At 45.0% G+C, this 18,428-nt stretch overlaps 3 protein-coding genes across 3 annotated transcripts in view; all 3 read right to left on the bottom strand.

Moving 5' to 3' along the window:
- The window catches only part of LOC139568470 (serine/threonine-protein kinase N1-like), a 57,547-nt gene extending 49,007 nt beyond the window's left edge, over positions 1-8,540 (bottom strand). The window contains exon 1 of the mRNA XM_071390305.1: positions 7,718-8,540. Coding sequence (XP_071246406.1) covers positions 7,718-7,738 — 21 coding nt within the window. The 5' untranslated portion in view covers positions 7,739-8,540. The remainder of the gene's footprint in view (positions 1-7,717) is intronic.
- A 1,877-nt stretch (positions 8,541-10,417) lies between these two features.
- LOC139551651 (uncharacterized) lies at positions 10,418-12,687 on the bottom strand. Its single transcript, XM_071362926.1, has 3 exons — positions 12,559-12,687; positions 11,222-12,399; positions 10,418-10,944 (listed from the first exon to the last, which is right to left on the bottom strand). The coding sequence occupies exon 2, from the start codon at positions 11,998-12,000 to the stop codon at positions 11,389-11,391; it is 612 nt and encodes a 203-aa protein (XP_071219027.1). The 5' UTR covers positions 12,001-12,399; positions 12,559-12,687; the 3' UTR covers positions 10,418-10,944; positions 11,222-11,388.
- On the bottom strand, positions 12,140-16,470 carry LOC139542347 (uncharacterized). The gene is made up of 5 exons (XM_071347663.1): positions 16,417-16,470; positions 16,131-16,325; positions 15,992-16,028; positions 14,587-15,880; positions 12,140-12,342 (listed from the first exon to the last, which is right to left on the bottom strand). Exons 2-5 carry the CDS (start codon positions 16,187-16,189, stop codon positions 12,140-12,142), a joined length of 1,593 nt encoding a protein of 530 aa, XP_071203764.1. The 5' UTR covers positions 16,190-16,325; positions 16,417-16,470.
- Positions 16,471-18,428: the final 1,958 nt, after the last annotated feature.

Here is an 18,428-nt window from a genome sequence, read left to right as displayed (position 1 = left end):
GGACACTGGTTCTCTGATTCAATTTCCTGTTGAATCCTTATTCAATACATACAGCATCAAGGTTTAGTTCTGGGTCATGGCTACTTTTAACCAAGGCATGTGTGTGTGACAGTTTGTGTGTTTGTGTATGTTTGTGCTTGTGTGTGTGTTGTGTGACAGCTGAGACTCATCCTATCTATAGACTGAGTGGGAGAGAGATGGGCATGTGTATGACGGCAGGCAAAACCAAATTACACACATAATCGCATGGGAAAAGAAGATTACGGTTGAAGTGAATGAGAAGGAGTCGTCGAGAACAGACTGACATGTTTCAGGGGGGTTAAATGTGGTTTGGGTTGGGAGTGGGGAGGATTTCTCTACTAATCAAAAATAGATGGCAGGGTATATGAAGTGATGGTTGGATTGCTACGGGACGGGATGTTATCAAATCATTACGTTGGCTGGATTAGAGTTAGGGAAGGTTACGGCTGGATGGAAACACTTCCATGTTATTTCCAATGATAGATTTCACACACAACTGACAACCCTTTAGAACTATGTGGTAAAGTAATACAATGCTTAAAAACATTACATCATGACTTACATACAACTTATCCTTTTTGGTCTCCCACCTCATTCCATCCTCGTCTGCCACCTCATTCCGTCCTCATCTGCCACCTCATTCCATCCTCGTCTCGCACCTCATTCCATCCTCGTCTCCCACCTCATTCCATCCTCGTCTCCCACCTCATTCCATCCTCGTCTCCCACCTCATTCTATCCTCGTCTCCCACCTCATTCCATCCTCGTCTCCCACCTCATTCTATCCTCGTCTCCCACCTCATTCTATCCTCGTCTGCCACCTCATTCCATCCTCGTCTCCCACCTCATTCCATCCTCGTCTCCCACCTCATTATATCCTCGTCTCCCACCTCATTATATCCTCGTCTTCCACCTCATTCTATCCTCGTCTGCCACCTCATTCCATCCTCATTCTATCCTCATCTCCCATCTCTGAGAGTGTTTTAGTCTCTGTAGCTTCACATCCCGTCTTAACCACAAACTGCTCCATTGACTCTGAATGGGACGACATCCCAAAGGGGCCTCTAATCTGCTGTAAATGGGCCAGGTAGCGATGTGTGTGTGTGTGTGTGTGTGTGTGTGTGTGTGTGTGTGTGTGTGTGTGTGTGTGTGTGTGTGTGTGTGTGTGACACCACAGAGTAGACTAGGCATAAAACTATGAGCTCATCCTCCCCCGACAGCCGTTGCCACGGCAGCACAGCTCCAGGTAACACACTTGACACACCTGTCTCCTGTCCTCTGCGCCGCCCGACTGTCCGCCCAATTGACTCAAGCCACGCCCATTTCAGAGGCAGGTGGATATTCAAGTGTGTGATACTGTGGGACTCAATTCTTCAGAATTTGTTATAGAGAATACTGACACTCTAACAGGAAATGAGTCCGAATAGTTATAGAGAATACTGATACTCTAACAGGAAATGAATCCGAATAGTTATAGAGAATAGTGACACTAACAGGAAATTAATGCAAAAAAGGTTTTTCTACAATATTTACCTTCGTATATTCTTTTTTCCATTCAACCAGAGAACAAACACTGGGCTCTTTTACACTGAGTGAACCAGCCTCTCTCTCTAAATGTCATCTGTGTAACCTGATCTGTAGTAGAATCAAATAAGAGGATTGTTAAAAGAGAGTGGCCTTATTCCCTAGAGTCATTTATATCGTCATCGCCGAAGAGTAGACGCACTCAGTAGACAGGGGACTGAGAGTGGGTGACACACACACTCAGAATCATATTTACAGTTCTGACTGAACAACCCAAACACAATTTCAATGTTTACTTCCCTTCAATACATAATACCCATTCTACCATGCAATGTACACAATGCACAGCAGTCATGAAAAAGCCCTTCTGGGATTTAAGTGTTTGATTTGAGCTTCACTCTGCTGAAGTAGTGCAACTAACGTCCAGCACCTTTGAAGATAAAATCGGACACACAGTCACACGATCTGCCCTGAAGTAAAACAAAAAGGCTAACAGTGGGAAAACCCAACACCGAACATGTCTAACGACGCAGTGACAAACTGCTCTCAAAGTGCTTAAATGGATAGTTTGGGATTTATCTACTTCCCCAGAGTCAGATGAACTTGTGGATACCATTATGAAGAAAGTTAGAGGGAGTTTCGCGGGCCAATGTTAACCAGCGTCAGCGCAATGACTAGAAGTCTATGGGAACAGCTTAGCGCAATGACCAAGTCTACAGTCTTCTAGTCATTGCGCTAAAGCTAGTTAACAACTTCCTTCAAACTGCCCGCAGAGACATGAAAATGGTATCCACAAGTTCATCTGACTCTGGGGATGTTGCCAAAATCCTTAACTATCCCAATAAAAAAAAGACTTCTCTTATCTAATTATCCCCATTGGGTGATAAGATCCTGATGTGATAAGATCCATCCCTCCATACTCAGCGTGGAAAAACGCAGAGTCAGCGAAAGAGAGAAGCGGGAGAGCAGCTGGTGCGTGGCCACGTTCCATCAGAGGCTCCATTCCCTGTGAGTGGACACACACACACAGGGCCAGGCAGGGCCCCCGGGGCAGAGGCAAAGTCAGGCCACGTTGTATGGAATAAGAGAAAGACGAAAGAAGAGAGGAAAGTGGAGAGGTGAAGTCATGGCAGGGTGTGAACTGTGGATGAGGTGGGGACTGGGGAGGGAGGGGCTGCAACAGAGGGGCGAGGTCATTAGGTCATGAGAACGGCAGGATGTTTGCACAGGGGATGGCAGGGAGAGACATAGGACAAAATACGCAGGGGCATGTGTATGGACATTGGACACACACAAAACTAGGGCTTCCCTATGCAAACCAGCTGGCCCAAATAGGCGAACAAATCTACACAAACATCACACACTCATACCACACACACATCTACTCAAACCCAGACTCACACGTGAAAGCATGTCAACACAAAAGTGATTACTCCACCCACGACCTGTGTGTCATTGACAAACACACATAAACACACAAACTCCCACACAAAACAAACAGACACAGCCATGATGCCACACCGTGGGGCCTTGCTTTAACCTATTAGTGAGGGTGTGGCCACCCAGGATAGGATGAGGAAACACATTGCATTGGTGAACGTGATCTGGGGCTGCAGTCGGGACAATGGGGGCCATTGTGCTGCTATGGCCAGAACCTCATCATCAGCATAATGCCCTTTACAGCCCCCCCCCATCACACTCACACAGCCACACTGTGCTACTGGGAGTGGGACACAGACAGCCAGCATGGACACCGCATGGAGACACTGTCTGACAGTGGCCAGTAAGAAAACAGTGCATGGACTGTGTCGACCAGCAAGAGCCAAGATCAAAGATAGTGGCGGCCAATAGTGGCGGCCAATAGGGACATCAAATGGGGGCAGTCAGTGACAGCCAGTAAGGACAGTCCTGTGCTTGGGACTGTCTCAGTAACAAGAAAAGTTCTGCTGATAAGAGTCAATAAGGAAATACCATTCTCCTATAAATCTTGAGATCATAAGGCCTATTCCTCTTAAATACAAAAGAAAAATAATCAAAGTGTCCCGTTCTCTGTCTTCAAACTCCCTATCATAAATTAGCCAAGGCGCAGCGTGCATGTAATTCCACATCTTTAATTGAAGTGAAACCTTTCACAAAAAAACAGAATCAGAACGTGACGCAACCGTGGCGCGCACCCCAACACTCACAGAAAATAAATATTTACCCACAAACACAGGTGGGAAAAAGGCTGCCTAAGTATGATTCCCAATCAGAGACAACGATAGACAGCTGCCTCTGATTGGGAACCATACCCGGCCAACAAAGAAATAGAAAACTAGAATGCCCACCCAAATCACACCCTGACCTAACCAAATAGAGAAAATAAAAAGGCTCTCTAAGGTCAGGGCGTGACACAAAGAAGTAGCTTAAGCAACTCAATTGTGAACAGCATGGCTCTCATTGCCTCTGGTACCATGTTGTTTATTTAACTAGGCAAGTCAGTTAAGAACAAATTCTTATTTTACAATGACGGCCTAATGCATTAGCTAGCGTGTGTCTGCCTACATGGCCACAGGGCCATGGCTTGCTGAGAAAGCCTGAGATATGTGCATAGCAGTCTCATTACGTCATGCAGCTGTTTAGGTGAATGATCCGTATGCATTACCCTGAGTCTCTGTCTTTAGTGTGTCTGTGTGTCTGTGTGTGTGTGTGTGTGTGTGTGTGTGTGTGTGTGTGTGAACATGCAAAACTGAAAAAAAGTATACCGTTGAAGTCGGTAAGTTTACATACACTTAGGTTGGAGTCATTAAAATGTGTTTTTCAACTACTCCACAAATTTCGTGTTAACAAACTATAGTTTTAGCAAGTCGGTTAGGACATCTACTTGGTGCATGACACAAGTCATTTTTCCAACAATTGTTTACAGACAGATTATTTCACTTATAATTTACTGTGTCACAATTCCAGTGGGTCAGATGTTTACATACACTAAGTTGACTGTGCCTTTAAACAGCTTGGAAAATTCCAGAAAATGACATCATGGCTTTAGAAGCTTCTGATAGGCTAATTGACATCATTTGAGTCAATTGGAGGTGTACCTGTGGATGTATTTCAAGGCCTACCTTCAAACTCAGTGCTTCTGCGCTTGACATCATGGGAAAATCAAAAGAAATCAGCCAAGACCTCAGAAAAAGAATTGTAGACCTCCACAAGTCTGGTTCATCCTTGGGAGCAATTTCCAAACGCCTGAAGGTACCACGTTCATCTATACAAACAATAGTACGCAAGTATAAACACCATGGGACCACACAGCCGTCATACCACTCAGGAAGGAGACGCGTTCTGTCTCCTAGAGATGAACGTACTTTGGTGCGAAAAGTGCAAATCAATCCCAGAACAACAGCAAAGGACCTTGTGAAGATGCTGGAGGAAACAGGTACAAAAGTATCTATATCCACAGTAAAACGAGTCCTATATTGACATAACCTGAAAGGCAGCTCAGCAAGGAAGAAGCCACTGCTCCAAAACCGCCATAAAAAAGCCAGACTACGGTTTGCAACTGCACATGGGGACAAATATCGTACTTTTTGGAGAAATGTCCTCTGGTCTGATGAAACAAAAATAGAACTGTTTGGCCATAATGATCATTGTAATGTTTGGAGGAAAAAGGGGGAGGCTTGCAAGCCGAAGAACACCATCCCAACTGTGAAGCACGGGGGTGGCAGCATCATGTTGTGGGGGTGCTTTGCTGCAGGATGGACTGGTGCACTTCACAAAATACATAGCATCATGAGGATGGAAAATTATATGGATATATTGAAGCAACATCTCAAAACATCAGTCAAGAAGTTAAAGCTTGGTCACAAATGTGTCTTCCAAATGGACAATGACCCCAAGCATACTTCCAAAGTTGTGTCAAAATGGCTTAAGGACAACAAAGTCAAGGTATTGGAGTGGCCATCACAAAGCCCTGACCTCAATCCTATAGAAAATGTGTGGGCAGAACTGGAAATGCATGTGCAAGCAAGGATGCCTACAAACCTGACTCAGTTACACCAGCTCTGTCAGGAGGAATGGGACAAAATTCACCCAACTTATTATGGGAAGCTTGTGGATGGCTACCCAAAACGTTTGATCCAAGTTAAACAATTTAAAGGCAATGCTACCAAATACTAATTGAGTGTATGTAAACTTCTAACCCACTGGGAATGTGATGAAAGAAATAAAAGCTGAAATAAATAATTCGCTCTACTATTATTCTGACATTTCACATTCTTAAAATAAGGTGGTGATCCTAACTGACCTACGACAGGGAATTTGTACTAGGATTAAATGTCAGGAATTGTGAAAAACTGAGTTTAAATGTATTTGGCTAAGGTGTATGTAAACTTCCGACTTCAACTATAGATGAATGTACGTTCATGGATATTTGATCCAACGTTCTCCTTTCTAAAACTTCTTCTATCACAAACTAACATCCCACTAGTTACAATACATTTACATCCCTGTCCCCCCCCCCCGTGACCTTTAGGAGGAAGTGTGACGCTGTTTGGGTTCAGATTCCTATTCGGCTTATTTTGTATCAGTCTTCCTGTGTGTGTGGGGAACAAAAGGCGTGCTGTGAAGAAGCTAAACCTCCCCACCACTGAAGACATTGGAGTCTGATTATGACAGACTTTATCAACTGCCAGGCCAGCAGAGGCCTTCAGTTTGAGTCACCAGACCAGTGTACGTGTTGGCTGAGGGGATAATGGCTCCCTGTCTGTGCCCCCAAACCAGAGTTCCCACTTCGCCACTGTGGCTTGAGTCAGTCCCCCAAGCTTGCCCTCTCTCAGCTGTGCCCTCCTCCATTGTGTGTGGACCTGGAGGTGACTACCTCCTGCCTGGTACCTCCTGCCTGGTACTGCTTTCTAGTATTATCTTGTACTGTAGCTATACAAATAATTGGCTACTGTGCCAAGCTTGGAATCGTAAGCCAGTTAGGCCTATTTGGGGGAAGAAGTTTTAAGTTCCAACAAACAAGAGAAATTGGAATGGGTTTGAAAACGTGAATGAATAAATCAGCCCTGATAAGAGTCTGATAAAGAGTCTGATAAAAGATGAATGTTAAATAATACAGTACCCATGTAGCAAGCAGTGTGACTAGAAGACATCATCAAGGCTAGTTAGTAAAAAAGGGTGAAGTAACTTACTAACCCAGTAGAGCTTTAACAACAGTCAGATGAGAAGCAGCATTTAAACAGGATGCATTATTGAACACACTTCTTGCCTTACTTTACTACAAACAGAGAGTTGGGTTCATGACTTGCTGACACACACAAGGTAAATGCTGAGGTAAAAAGGGGGCTGACTGCTGACTTGTCACTAAACTAGAGCAGAGGCAAGAGGAACTTCTGTAGCCTACAACAGTACCCACTGTTAGGATATTTTCAACGTCTTTGTGAGTGGCGGTGGCACCTGTGCTGAGTTGTTCATAACCCCCACTGTAAAGAACATCAGTCATTGCACCAACTCAGTCAAATACTGTATCAGGATACTGTCAAGTAAAGTAGTCTAAATGACAAAATGACCCCAGCTCAATGTCCATCACTTTAGTGGTGTGGATTTCTATTTTAGTGGTGTGAATTTCCTTTTCGTATTCCTTGTAATATATTTCAAAGTCCTTGTTATAGTCCAAACGCATTACTCAAGCTGTCAGAAATGAGTTGGCAATAATGACTGTCGCCACAAACATGTTTTTTCCCCCTCTTAAAAAGGGTCCATTCCAAAAAGGTTGGGAGCCTTGTGTCTGCTATTGGTTCTTCTCAGACTCAAGATGGTTCTGAGAACTGGTGAGGTCCACTGGGATGTGTGTGTATTTATGTGTTTGTGTGTGTTTATGTGTGTGTCAAACACCCGCCCAGTATTGTGCCAGCCTGGCCAGGAGCTCTTCGCATATGCATTTGGCTGCAATGAGGAACCAATGAGGAAACATGCCAAGGTGACAATGCAGAACACCACAAGTGTGTCTTTACAAAATACAGAGCATAAAGAGCGCAATGCATCGTCATAAATCCAGTTAAATTAATATTTGACCATAGAAAATAGAACACCGCATTGGGTTTCCATTGATGTCGAATGGATGATACCCCCAGCTATTGATAACGTACATTGTAGCACCGTTATTACACTGTAACAGCAATGTAACAACTTACTTGTATCGAGTCATTCGCCATCGTTGTTCTTTGTGTCGTGTTCCAGTGATGATGCCGTTCTAGACTAGACCAACTGGGCAGGACACATGCGATTGTCCGGCGAGTGCTCACAATGGTCTTCTCCACGAATTTTGGCAGCTAGATTATCAATTCATCCAATTGTTGCTCAAATATGTACTCTGTCCAAAAACTCACCACTATATTCTCTGAGATAAAGGAACTTTTAAAAACTATTCTCAGCCAATGGTCAAAGATAATCCCATTGTGTCGCCTTAACGCGCCACTGTCCAAGGAAACTGGTGATCCCAAAATGTTTGTCTAGTTGTTCGACTAATGGTTCGTTCAACAAATACAAAATGTTCGCGGTGAGTGTCTTTAAAATGTCAGTAGGATAAAAGCATAAAACAAAACTGTTTGATTCCGTTCATTGTTCTTTTCTTTTGAGGCTAGCTATCAACAGCTAGAGCACACGGGAAACAAACCGCACGACTCCCTCCCTATCCGCGTAACAGACTCCGAAGAGGGATAGAGATCCATTGCTAACATAAAACGCTACAGAGGCAGAAAAACTGTCGAGATCCGTCTTCGTAGTAACATCCGTGAACCATGAACACGCGTCAGTGTACCAGTATCACATGCCACAAAAGCCTTATTTCAAACGAGACTATCTTATGCTTCCCTCGAGCAAAGTACCGAATGACCGAAGGGTGTCACTCTTCGTTTGCTCTTCGTTCGGTTTTGGAGGGCAGAGGAATATCGCCTTGTCTGTCCGCGCATTGCCGATGATAGCTTGAGCGGGAGGCTACACTTTTTTTTTCTCTGATGGAGCTGCGCGCAGTTGCGCTGGCACAACGTGTACGGTAGGTAGCAGGAGCGCGCCCAATGTATCATGTGACCATGTCCAGACCATGGATTTGTAATTTCCAACTTCTCATATTGAACGCTGTTGCTTATCTCTTTCCCCTCTCTCAGATTTGCAATTTAGCCACACACAAAACAACTGTTATTGGTATTACTCTGCTTACATGTAAAAATGTGCCCATGCAATCACAACCAGAAGATAAATGGAGTACAGTTACAGTATAATAAAAAGTATATGACTAAAACATTTAACATCGCAAATCTACACGTACTGTTACACTCATGATCTAATATTGGAAACAAGCCCAAATCTATAGCGGATAAATACTATCCTACATTAAGCAACAGGCCATTAGGTCAATACATAACAATAGTCCCAAAGACGAACTGAGGTCCAGTGTTGTGCAGAAGACATGTGAGTGTGAGTTGAGAGTGAGGGTGAGAGAGAGGCAGGTAGCCTAGCGGTTAATAGTGTTGGGCCAGTAACCGAAAGGTTGCTGGTTTGACTTCCAAAGTTGTCAAGGTGGAAAAATATGCCGTTCTGCCCTTGAGCAAGGCAGTTAACCCCCAACAACAACTGCTTCAGAGGGGTTGGGTTTAATGCGGTAGACACATTTCGGTTGAATGCATTCAGCTGTGCAGCTGACTAGGTATCCCCTTTCCCTATTGGCCTCCTTATCCCTACATAAGCAGAAACTCAAACTATAGCTGAATAAAACAAAAACAAATCTCAGGGCATGCAAATGGGAGATTTGCTTACAGAGAATTTGATACTGCCAGAGGGAGACTGAGACGGAAAAGCAAAGGAGCACCTGGTCATAGTTGATAATAGGTGAAAAACATCACACAAAGGCTATGAAAATTCACACCAGAAATAGCCTACTTACATCTGATAGCGGTAATGAGCAGGCTAAATAAACATAGCCTACATTCACATCATCAAGTGTTCCATCCTATTTCCTTGTGGGCAGGAGTTTATTTTATTTTACCTTCGTCAGTTTCCAGGCTATTGCTTGCTGGAGTATATTATGGGGAATACATCTGCAATATACTGCTAATAATCTTAATCTAGAATGAAAAATACTGTACAAAGTAGTATAATGTACAAAGTAGTATAGATCATGTTCTTGCCTTTGACAGTTTATCAGATCAGAGTTTTTCCTGCTCAGGTCCTGCATGAGTCTTAGGCGGTGTTTGCACAGGCAGTCCAATTCTGATCTTTTGCCCAATTCTTAGCAAAAGAGCTAATCTGACTGGTCAAAATACCAATTAGTGGAACAGATCAGAATTGGACTGCCTGTGTAAACGCAGCCATAGACCTTGTTTTTACCTCCATAATCTCTGCAACCCAGAACCAAATCTCACATGAGTGCCGTGCCAGCTACTCGATTAGGTTCCGGTAGGGAGAGGTTAAAATATTGGACTAGTGCGAGCGAGTGGTGGAAGCAGGATGGACTTTGGAAGCCGTCTTTGGTAGCCGTCATAAGAGACTGTGACCTCCACAACCCTGAAGTTATTACATTTGAATGATCTAAACTGTCAAAGGCAAGAACATGATTTATTCTACTTATATACATTGCAGATGTATTCCCTCAGAAAGACCAAATTAGAAAATACTCAAATGTAACTCTTATTGTGTCAATACCAATACACTTAAGAGTGTTAAAGCCTAGATTGACTATAATGACCGGCACAGTGAACTCATAATATTGATGCAGTACACACATCAATTTGCACTTAAGAATTTGTAGTCTACATTAGGCCTGTTAAGAACCAAAAAAAGAGGTTCAAAATAGATGCAAGGACATGTTTATTTAATTAAATAGGTCCGGGCCGGACTATGGGGGGAATCATCATGGTTTGTAATGGTTTGTTATTGGGGGAGGGGGGGGGGGGGGGTTGTCATGCCAGTTGTGTCATCAGCCACGTCGTCTTGGTCCGCTTCCTTGGCTCTTTCAGCCAAGAGCTCCTTGGTGAGGGTGATGTCACTCCTTGAGGAGTGGGAACTCCCACTACCACGGCTCCTCCTGGCTCCAAAATGGCCATCAGAGCTCCAATCCTCAGCATGGTCATCTATGACGTGTGTGATAGTGTCCGCCATGCAACAGATGGCTCCCTCGCCACCATAGCGTGGGGGTATGGTTGGAATCATCAAAAGTGTTGTGAGTAGGGGGGTTTGTCTCCCTCTTCTGTTGACTCTGGGTTTGTAGAGGAGGCAGGTGCACTGAAGTGCCTACTAAGTGGGTATACCCACACAATTACTTTTTACCGCTTCTTTTTTTACAGGGGAGGCAAAATAGTTTTGCCACGGCAGCTGTAATCCGCAGGAGGAGAGTGTTTTTTTCCCGGCTCATCAGCCACGGTATCTGAACAAGTGACAGAGAACAGTGGATGACATCATTAGGACAAACCGTAAAATAATCCTTTGCAACAGAAAACAAAAACACAATTTTTTTAGTTCAAGGAAGTTCCTCTCTGTTACTTCCGTTTAATGAATAAGGCCCTGATAACTTCATCATAGTCTCTTCCCCTAACATTACAATGGTGGGAATGTTAGGGGATGGTGGTGAAATAATGGTGGTGAAATAATATAATTTTGTTGAAGATAAAGAGACATGTGGACTGACAGAAGGGAGGACTTACCATCAGTGCCAAGGGGAGCCACCTTGTTCTTCTTCAGGGTCTTCTTGCGACCTCGCTTCCCCTTTCCTAACTTCCTCATTGCCTCGTCCTTCACTGTCTTCTTAGTAGAGAGAGAAACAGATATGAGTTGGTGCCTCACAATCAAACAGCCCCAATAACTCAACAACCTACTGGTTAATGGTAGAGGTGCTGTCCACAAGGTCTGTGGAGAGGGAGCTGCTGCTGGCCTTCTCCAAGCTAGCAGAGTCACATTTCTTGTTGTCGCCGATCGCAGCCACCTCCTCTTGGTCCTCTTCCAGGGATTCCCCCTGGGCCAAGAGTTCCTCTGTGAGGGTGATGTCACTCTTTGAGGAGCTTGAGGAGGAGCATGATCTCCCACTACCACAGCTCCTCCTCGCTCCAAAATGGCCGTCTGAACTCCAGTCCTGGGCGTGGTCGTCTATGACACGCGCGATGGTGTCTGCCATGCAACATATGGCTCCCTCGCCACCATAGCATGCGGCGCGCAGTTGAGCCCGGTTGGAGTCCGAGCCTAGGGACAACCTTTTAGCCGCAGCCTTCACAATGGCCTTCATTGCATCCTCCCCACTGAATTGGATGCTCTCCTCCAGGCTGAAGAGGACAGAGATGTCAGCATACCTAAAGGCATGGTGGACCTCCAAAAAGAGATTCTTCATCAGCCTGAAGGGGTCGTTGGCCCTCCTGGCCTGGGGGGACTCTGAGGCCTCCAGTCGGCGCATGATGCCCTGGAGGATGAGCTTCAGGGTTTGGGGGCTCATGAGGGTGTCCCTGGGAGTGCTGCGTAGGGGGATGTCCTCTTCGATGTGGATCTCACCTGGTAGGAGAGAGGGAATCTTCTCCAGGAGGTCCTGCCTGGCCTCGGTGGGGGTCAGGGAGCCGGTACTCACCTCAGAGACATCAGCTCCCCCGACTTCTTCTTCCAAGGTCTAGGCAGGAGCTGCCCATGCTGCCTGAGTGGTCGTCAGGGACCTTCTCATCTTCATCCAGACAGGGGTTGACCTCCAGGGTCTTTGTAGGAGCTGCCCATGCTGCCTTGGTTGAGGTGGAGGGCTCCAAATATAAGACAGTCATGACACTCGCGAACACCTCCTCTTCTTCCTCTGATGAAGAAGGACACGGCGTGTCAGGGAACCTGTCCCTGGCACCAGAATCCAGTCCTAATAAAACACACTCATATTCTGAATTGGTTCGAAGCCACATCCATGTATAGCACTATGAAGTATCTAGTACATTTACTAGAATGATAATACACCGGTTATTATATGGTTATTACAGGGTTAATACTGGTCATAATGGTAAACAGGTTATAAATGGACCTTTCTGGATGATGACACTGGCCCTGTAATCGTCGTTGCAGGTCCTGTTCAGCATCTGTTCCATCCAGGCAGTCAGGACCTGGCAGATGGCCTCTAGTCAAATCAACATGTATTTAAAGTGTTGCCTCACATACAACATGTCACAAAACACGTTACAGAAAAGTAGAAAAAACAGGAGAGAGAAGAGAAAAAAGGAGACGGAATAACAGCCCAGTCATAGCTGCAGGAAGTAGGGGTGCTGAGGGTGCTGTAGCACCCCTGATAAATCAATATATATATACAGTACAAGTCAAAAGTTTGAACACACCTACTCATTCAAGGATTTTTCTTCATTTTCACTATTTTCTACATTGTAGTATAATAGTGAAGACATCAAAACTATGAAATAACACATATTGAATCATGTAGTAACCTAAAAAGTGTTAAGTAAATATTTTAGATTTTAGATTGTTCAAAGTAGCCACCCTTTGCCTTGATGACAGCTTTGCACACTCTTGGCATTCTCTCAAACAGCTTCATGAGGTAGTCACCTGGAATGCTTTTCCAACAGTCTTGAAGGAGTTCCCACATGCTGAGCACTTGTTGGCTGCTTTTCCTTCACTCTGCAGTCCAACTCATCCCAAACCATCTCAATTGGGTTGAGGTCAGGTGATTGTGGAGGACAGGTCATCTGATGCTGCACTCCATCACTCTCCTTCTTGGTCAAATAGCCCTTACACAGCTTGGAGGTGTGTTTTTGGTCATTGTCTTGTTGAAACACAAATGATAGTCCCACTAAGCGCAAACCAGATGAGATGGCGTATCACTGCAGAATGCTGTGGTAGCCATGCTGGTTAACTGTGCCTTGAATTCTAATTAAATCACTGACAGTGTCACCACAGCAAAGCACCCCCACGCCATCACACCTCTTCCTCCATGCTTCACGGTGGGAAACACATGCCGAGATCAGCCGTTCACCTACTCTGCGTCTCACAAAGACAGGGCGGTTGGAACCAAAAATCTCAAATTTGGACTCATTTAGACCAAAGGACAGTTTCTTGGCCCAAGCAAGTCTGTTCTTCTATTGGTGTCCTTTAGTAGTGGTTTCTTTGCAGCAATTCGACCATGAAGGCCTGATTCACAGTCTCCTCTGAACAGTTGATGTTGAGATGTGTCTGTTACTTGAACTCTGTGAAGCATTTATTTGGGCTGCAATCTGAGGCTGGTAACTCTAATGCACTTATCCTCTGCAGCAGAGGTAACTCTGGGTCTTCCTTTCCTGTGGCAGTCCTCATAATAGCCAGTTTCATCATAGCGCTTGATGGTTTTTGCAACTGCACTTGAAGAAACTTTCAAAGTTCTTGAAATTTTCCGGATTGACTGACCTTCATGTCTTAAAGATGTGATGGACTGTCGTTTCTCTTTGCTTATTTGAGCTGTTCTTGCCATAATATGGACTTGGTCTTTTACCAAATAGGGCTATCTTATGTATACCACACCTACCTTATCACATCACAACTGATTGGCTCAGGGAAAGAAATTCCAAAAATGAACTTTTAACAAGGCACATCTGTTAATTGAAATGTGACTACCAGGTTACTACCTCATGAAGCTGGTTGAGAGAATGCCAAGAGTTTGCAAAGCTGTCATCAAGGTAAAGGGTGGCTACATTGAAGAATATTTTGATATGATTAACACTTTTTTTGGTTACTACATGACTCCATATGTGTGATTTCATAATTTTGATGTCTTCACTATTATTCTACAATGTAGAAAATAGTAAATATTAAGGAAAATCCTTGAATGAGTAGGTGTGTCCAAACTTTTGACTTGTACAGTATATATATATATTGATTTATCAGGGGTGCTGCATTATTTTTATCACAAAATTAGTGAACTAGGCCTTTATTACTCCTGTATGAGCGGGGAAAAAAATACTTCCTCCCCCATCGACAGCACCCTCACCCCAAAACATATTGGTCACAGTGTAAATGTCAATAACAATAATAACAATGGGGTAAAAGGAGACAAGACTACATAATAACTAACCTAGTGCCCTCTTGTCATGATCGGAGAGTGAAGTGGAGGCCTGGGGGGTCAGGATCAGGGAGCTCCCCTCTCCGACATAGCTGCCCACCTCCTCCTCTTCAACCCCATGAGACCATGTGGAGTTGCTGTCCCACAAATCCTCCTCGCTGGATGTGGGAGTGCTGGGAGGCTGGTTCTGCTCCATGTCCCAAGTGCTGGTCGGACAAATCTCCCCTGGCCTCTCCTCAAGAAGGGCAAAGACAGGGAGGGACCCCTCACTGAGGGCTTTATGGACATCCCTTCCCCTGGCCCTCCTCACTGACCCCAGTTCTTTCACACTGACGCTGGAGTGGAGTGTGTCTTTCTGAGGATAAACCCTCTCCATCTCCTCTGCCTGATTACAGAGGTTGAACCATCTCAATCTCTGTGAGAACCCAGAGTGACTCCAGCTGTTGTCCTCCCCCTCCTGGAGGGTTTCCAGGGCCATAATGGTGTAGTGGGCCCTTCCCTCTGAGTTCTCATCTGGAGAAGACCGGCAGATGGATGGAGATGAGGCAGTGGACGACCCTGACAACCTATTGGATGAGCTGTCGTCTCCATTTGCCAGTGGCAGATGTCTGGTGAAGTTCTCCAACTCGCCCATGTCTGCTTCAATGGTGGACAACTGACCTAGGGCTGAACCAATATGCTCCTCCATCCAGCCCTGCTCTGGAAGGGGGTGCAGGCCACTTCTGTTGGAGCAGGACACACTTGGATGTTCCAGAGATAGTGGCTGAGCATCCACACACTCTGCCAGCTGACAGAGGTTTAACGCCAACTCTGGTATGTTGGACCTGCTCGATACCTGTGATGACCCAGGGCCACTCCCATTCCGGCCGTTGTTGCCTCGTCCGGACCTCATGTGGTGGATCTGTCTGGCGGCCTCCTGGGCACTCTCACAGGCATCCCTGAACAGCACTGAGAAGATGCTGGAGAGCTTTTCTTCGGTCAGAGTGATGCATGGATTGGTGGTCTCCAGGTCATTCATACCAGAGAAGAGGTCCTCCTGGGCATTCCTCATGATGTTACTCACAGTCATGTCTGCTATACCCTGAATCTCCTTGTCTGTCTCAGAATTGGGCGTGGGGGGCTGCCCGCCCCGGAGCCTCCCCTTTGGCTCAGAGCCCCGCCGGTGGAACGTCTCCGAGACGATCTTCAGCACCCCTGACCCCCGGCAGGAGGAGTGGAGTGACTCTGGACTGGAGATCCTGAGCAGAGCTATCGCTGGCAGGAGGACCGCATAGGACATGTTTTCCAGGTCCTCTATGGTCACATTCTTAGAAAGAAATACAACAACTTAAAGTGACATCATTTCCTCTTAGTTTTTAAGTTACATGTATTTTGTTGTTGTTGGCATGAGGTAAAGTAGAAGAAATGGGGGACTAACCTTTTGTTTAAGGAACTTCCTGAGGAGCTTTCTCTGACTGGAAAAGAAAAAACAAACAACAAGAATCCTTGGTTAGTGGACTGGCAACTTGATTATATTTTTGTATACTGCACATAACACAGTTCAGAGCAGGACTCACGGGTGAGACTTCAGGAAGTCCTCTAGAGAGGACGCCTCCTCTACATTCTCAGGTGTCATCTCACGGGGTGGGTCCGCCAGAGAAGTGGCATCGGAGGTGATATCACTCTCTGGAGTCTCTGGGTCAGGGGGTCATCAACAGACGGAGAGGAGTTCATTCTCATCCCATCCTCAGGTGTCAAGGGGCCTGGTGGCTCTGAAACAGAAGACAATCAGAATTACCACCGAACAAGCTAGTAACCATGGCAACGACTCGATTGAATAACCACTGTGTCACCAAAACCCACCTGTTGTCTCCACCTTAGTCACTTTAGTGCCCTTTTTGATAGCTGGCAGGACACCTACAGAAAACGGAGAGTCAAACCATTAGTTGATCCTTCCACCATATTGTATGTTTATTTATAATTATATCAATAAATCCAGGTATTTTGGAAGTGGTGATCAATACTCACTGTAACTGGTCCTCGGAGATAGAAGAGGTGCCAGCGCCAACACACCAACGACTTGGCGGCTTGGTTTTTTCGCCGCTGCATTGGTCTCCCTAGCCTTTCTGGGCTCAATGGCTTCTCTGGCGTTCTTTTCGGCCTTGGCCATCTTGGCCTGATCAATCATGTCACCATAAAAACCACCTCTTTCACCATAGACATGACGGTACTGAATGACATGTCACATAAGGGTTATCCTTAGAATTAGAATCAGAATTAGAGTCAGAATTCCAATGCTATTGGTTCTAACTAGTAAATGACCCATGCATCATTATCTTGTTTTAAACAGATTTCGGGTTGAGAACATGTCATATTACTAGATTAGCAACAACTGGTCTCTCAACTGGTCTCTCAGTTACAACCACGTAAAGATTTCAAAACAAAGCGTCCTTATACAACCAGGGGCGCGTTCGGCAAGGCGGAACGTTTAGCAACATTCACTGACCAAAAATGGACAAGCGTGTTTTAGGCCTATACATCATTAGCATATAAATGACAGCATTATCCACTTGACCAACGAAGCAATCAAAATAGATGTCCAATTAAGGCAAAGAATTTCTGACCGAAGACCCAATCAAAACGAATGTGACAGGCGCTCGGGATTTGATCTTCTAAAAGGGTGACCAAAATTGGAAATGGGCAGGGCTTAATCACATTAAAAACCCAATCACAATTGAAGTGGGTGTTGCTTAGCGCCAACCAGTCCGCTCTCAGAGGTTTCCTGGAGTGAATTCAGCATGCCTATGTAACGGATGTGAAATGGCTAGCTAGTTAGCGGGTACGCGCTACTAGCGTTTCAATCAGTTACGTCACTTGCTCTGAAACCTAGAAGTAGAGTTGCCCCTTGCTCTGCAAGGACCGCGGCCTTTGTGAAGCGATGGGTAACGACGCTTCGTGGGTGTCAGTTGTTGATGTGTGCAGAGGGTCCCTGGTTCGCGCCCGGGTCGGGGCGAGGGGACGTTATACTGTTACACCTAACATTTTCCAATTGAACAGATACGTATTTCACTCTGAACTGTTCAAAACGTTTTCCAACAGAACTCAAAGCCATTTCTAACCTTTAGGGGGCTCTTCTTGGTGCAGTCCACCAGTGCTTGGTTATCTGTCTGGAGCACCTGTTCTCCAACACTAGCTTGGACGGTCCCAGCCTGGGGTAAAGGTACAAAATGAACTAAATTACACTTGAGTCCTCCATTTTTATGCCCACTTTTCCAACCATAAAGCATATCAGTCTGTTTTTGCATAGGCCAGTGGTTTTCAACCCTCTCCTTGTGGAACCCTGGATGTTTCACAATTGTGTTGTAGCCCTAAACAAGCAAACCTCATTAAAACCTATTCAACAGCTTGATGATTAGTTGACAAGTTGAATCAGGTGTGCTAGCTGTGGAATACCGTGGAATGTCTGGGGGTCCTCAGGAGAGGTTTTAAAACCCCTGGAATATGGCTGTACTACTAAAAATATTTCCCCATTACAGAGACACACAGATAAACATTTTTTCATCATATATGAGACTTACCTTTAGACAACTCTCCTCAGCCGTTTATGACTTACCCATTCTATTTTAAGACATCATTCAGATTGGACCTGTACAATGATAGAAAAATAATAAACAAATATATGTTTATATAAAATGTTTGAACATTTTAAGTACAATACTTACAGTTACACATAATTTATTGTCCAGGCAAAGTAATGTCTTTGAACATGAGGATGACTGTCCTATGCAAACTATCAACTCAACTGACCCAATCAACTTAATAATGTCTTGACTGTCATAGGCTTATTATTACGTCATGGCACTATACACGATTAC

Source organism: Salvelinus alpinus, chromosome 2, assembly GCF_045679555.1.
Source record: "Salvelinus alpinus chromosome 2, SLU_Salpinus.1, whole genome shotgun sequence".
Lineage (NCBI taxonomy): Eukaryota > Metazoa > Chordata > Actinopteri > Salmoniformes > Salmonidae > Salvelinus > Salvelinus alpinus.
The sequence above is the reverse complement of the archived record's forward strand: the minus strand, read 5'-3'. Positions and strand labels throughout refer to the sequence as shown.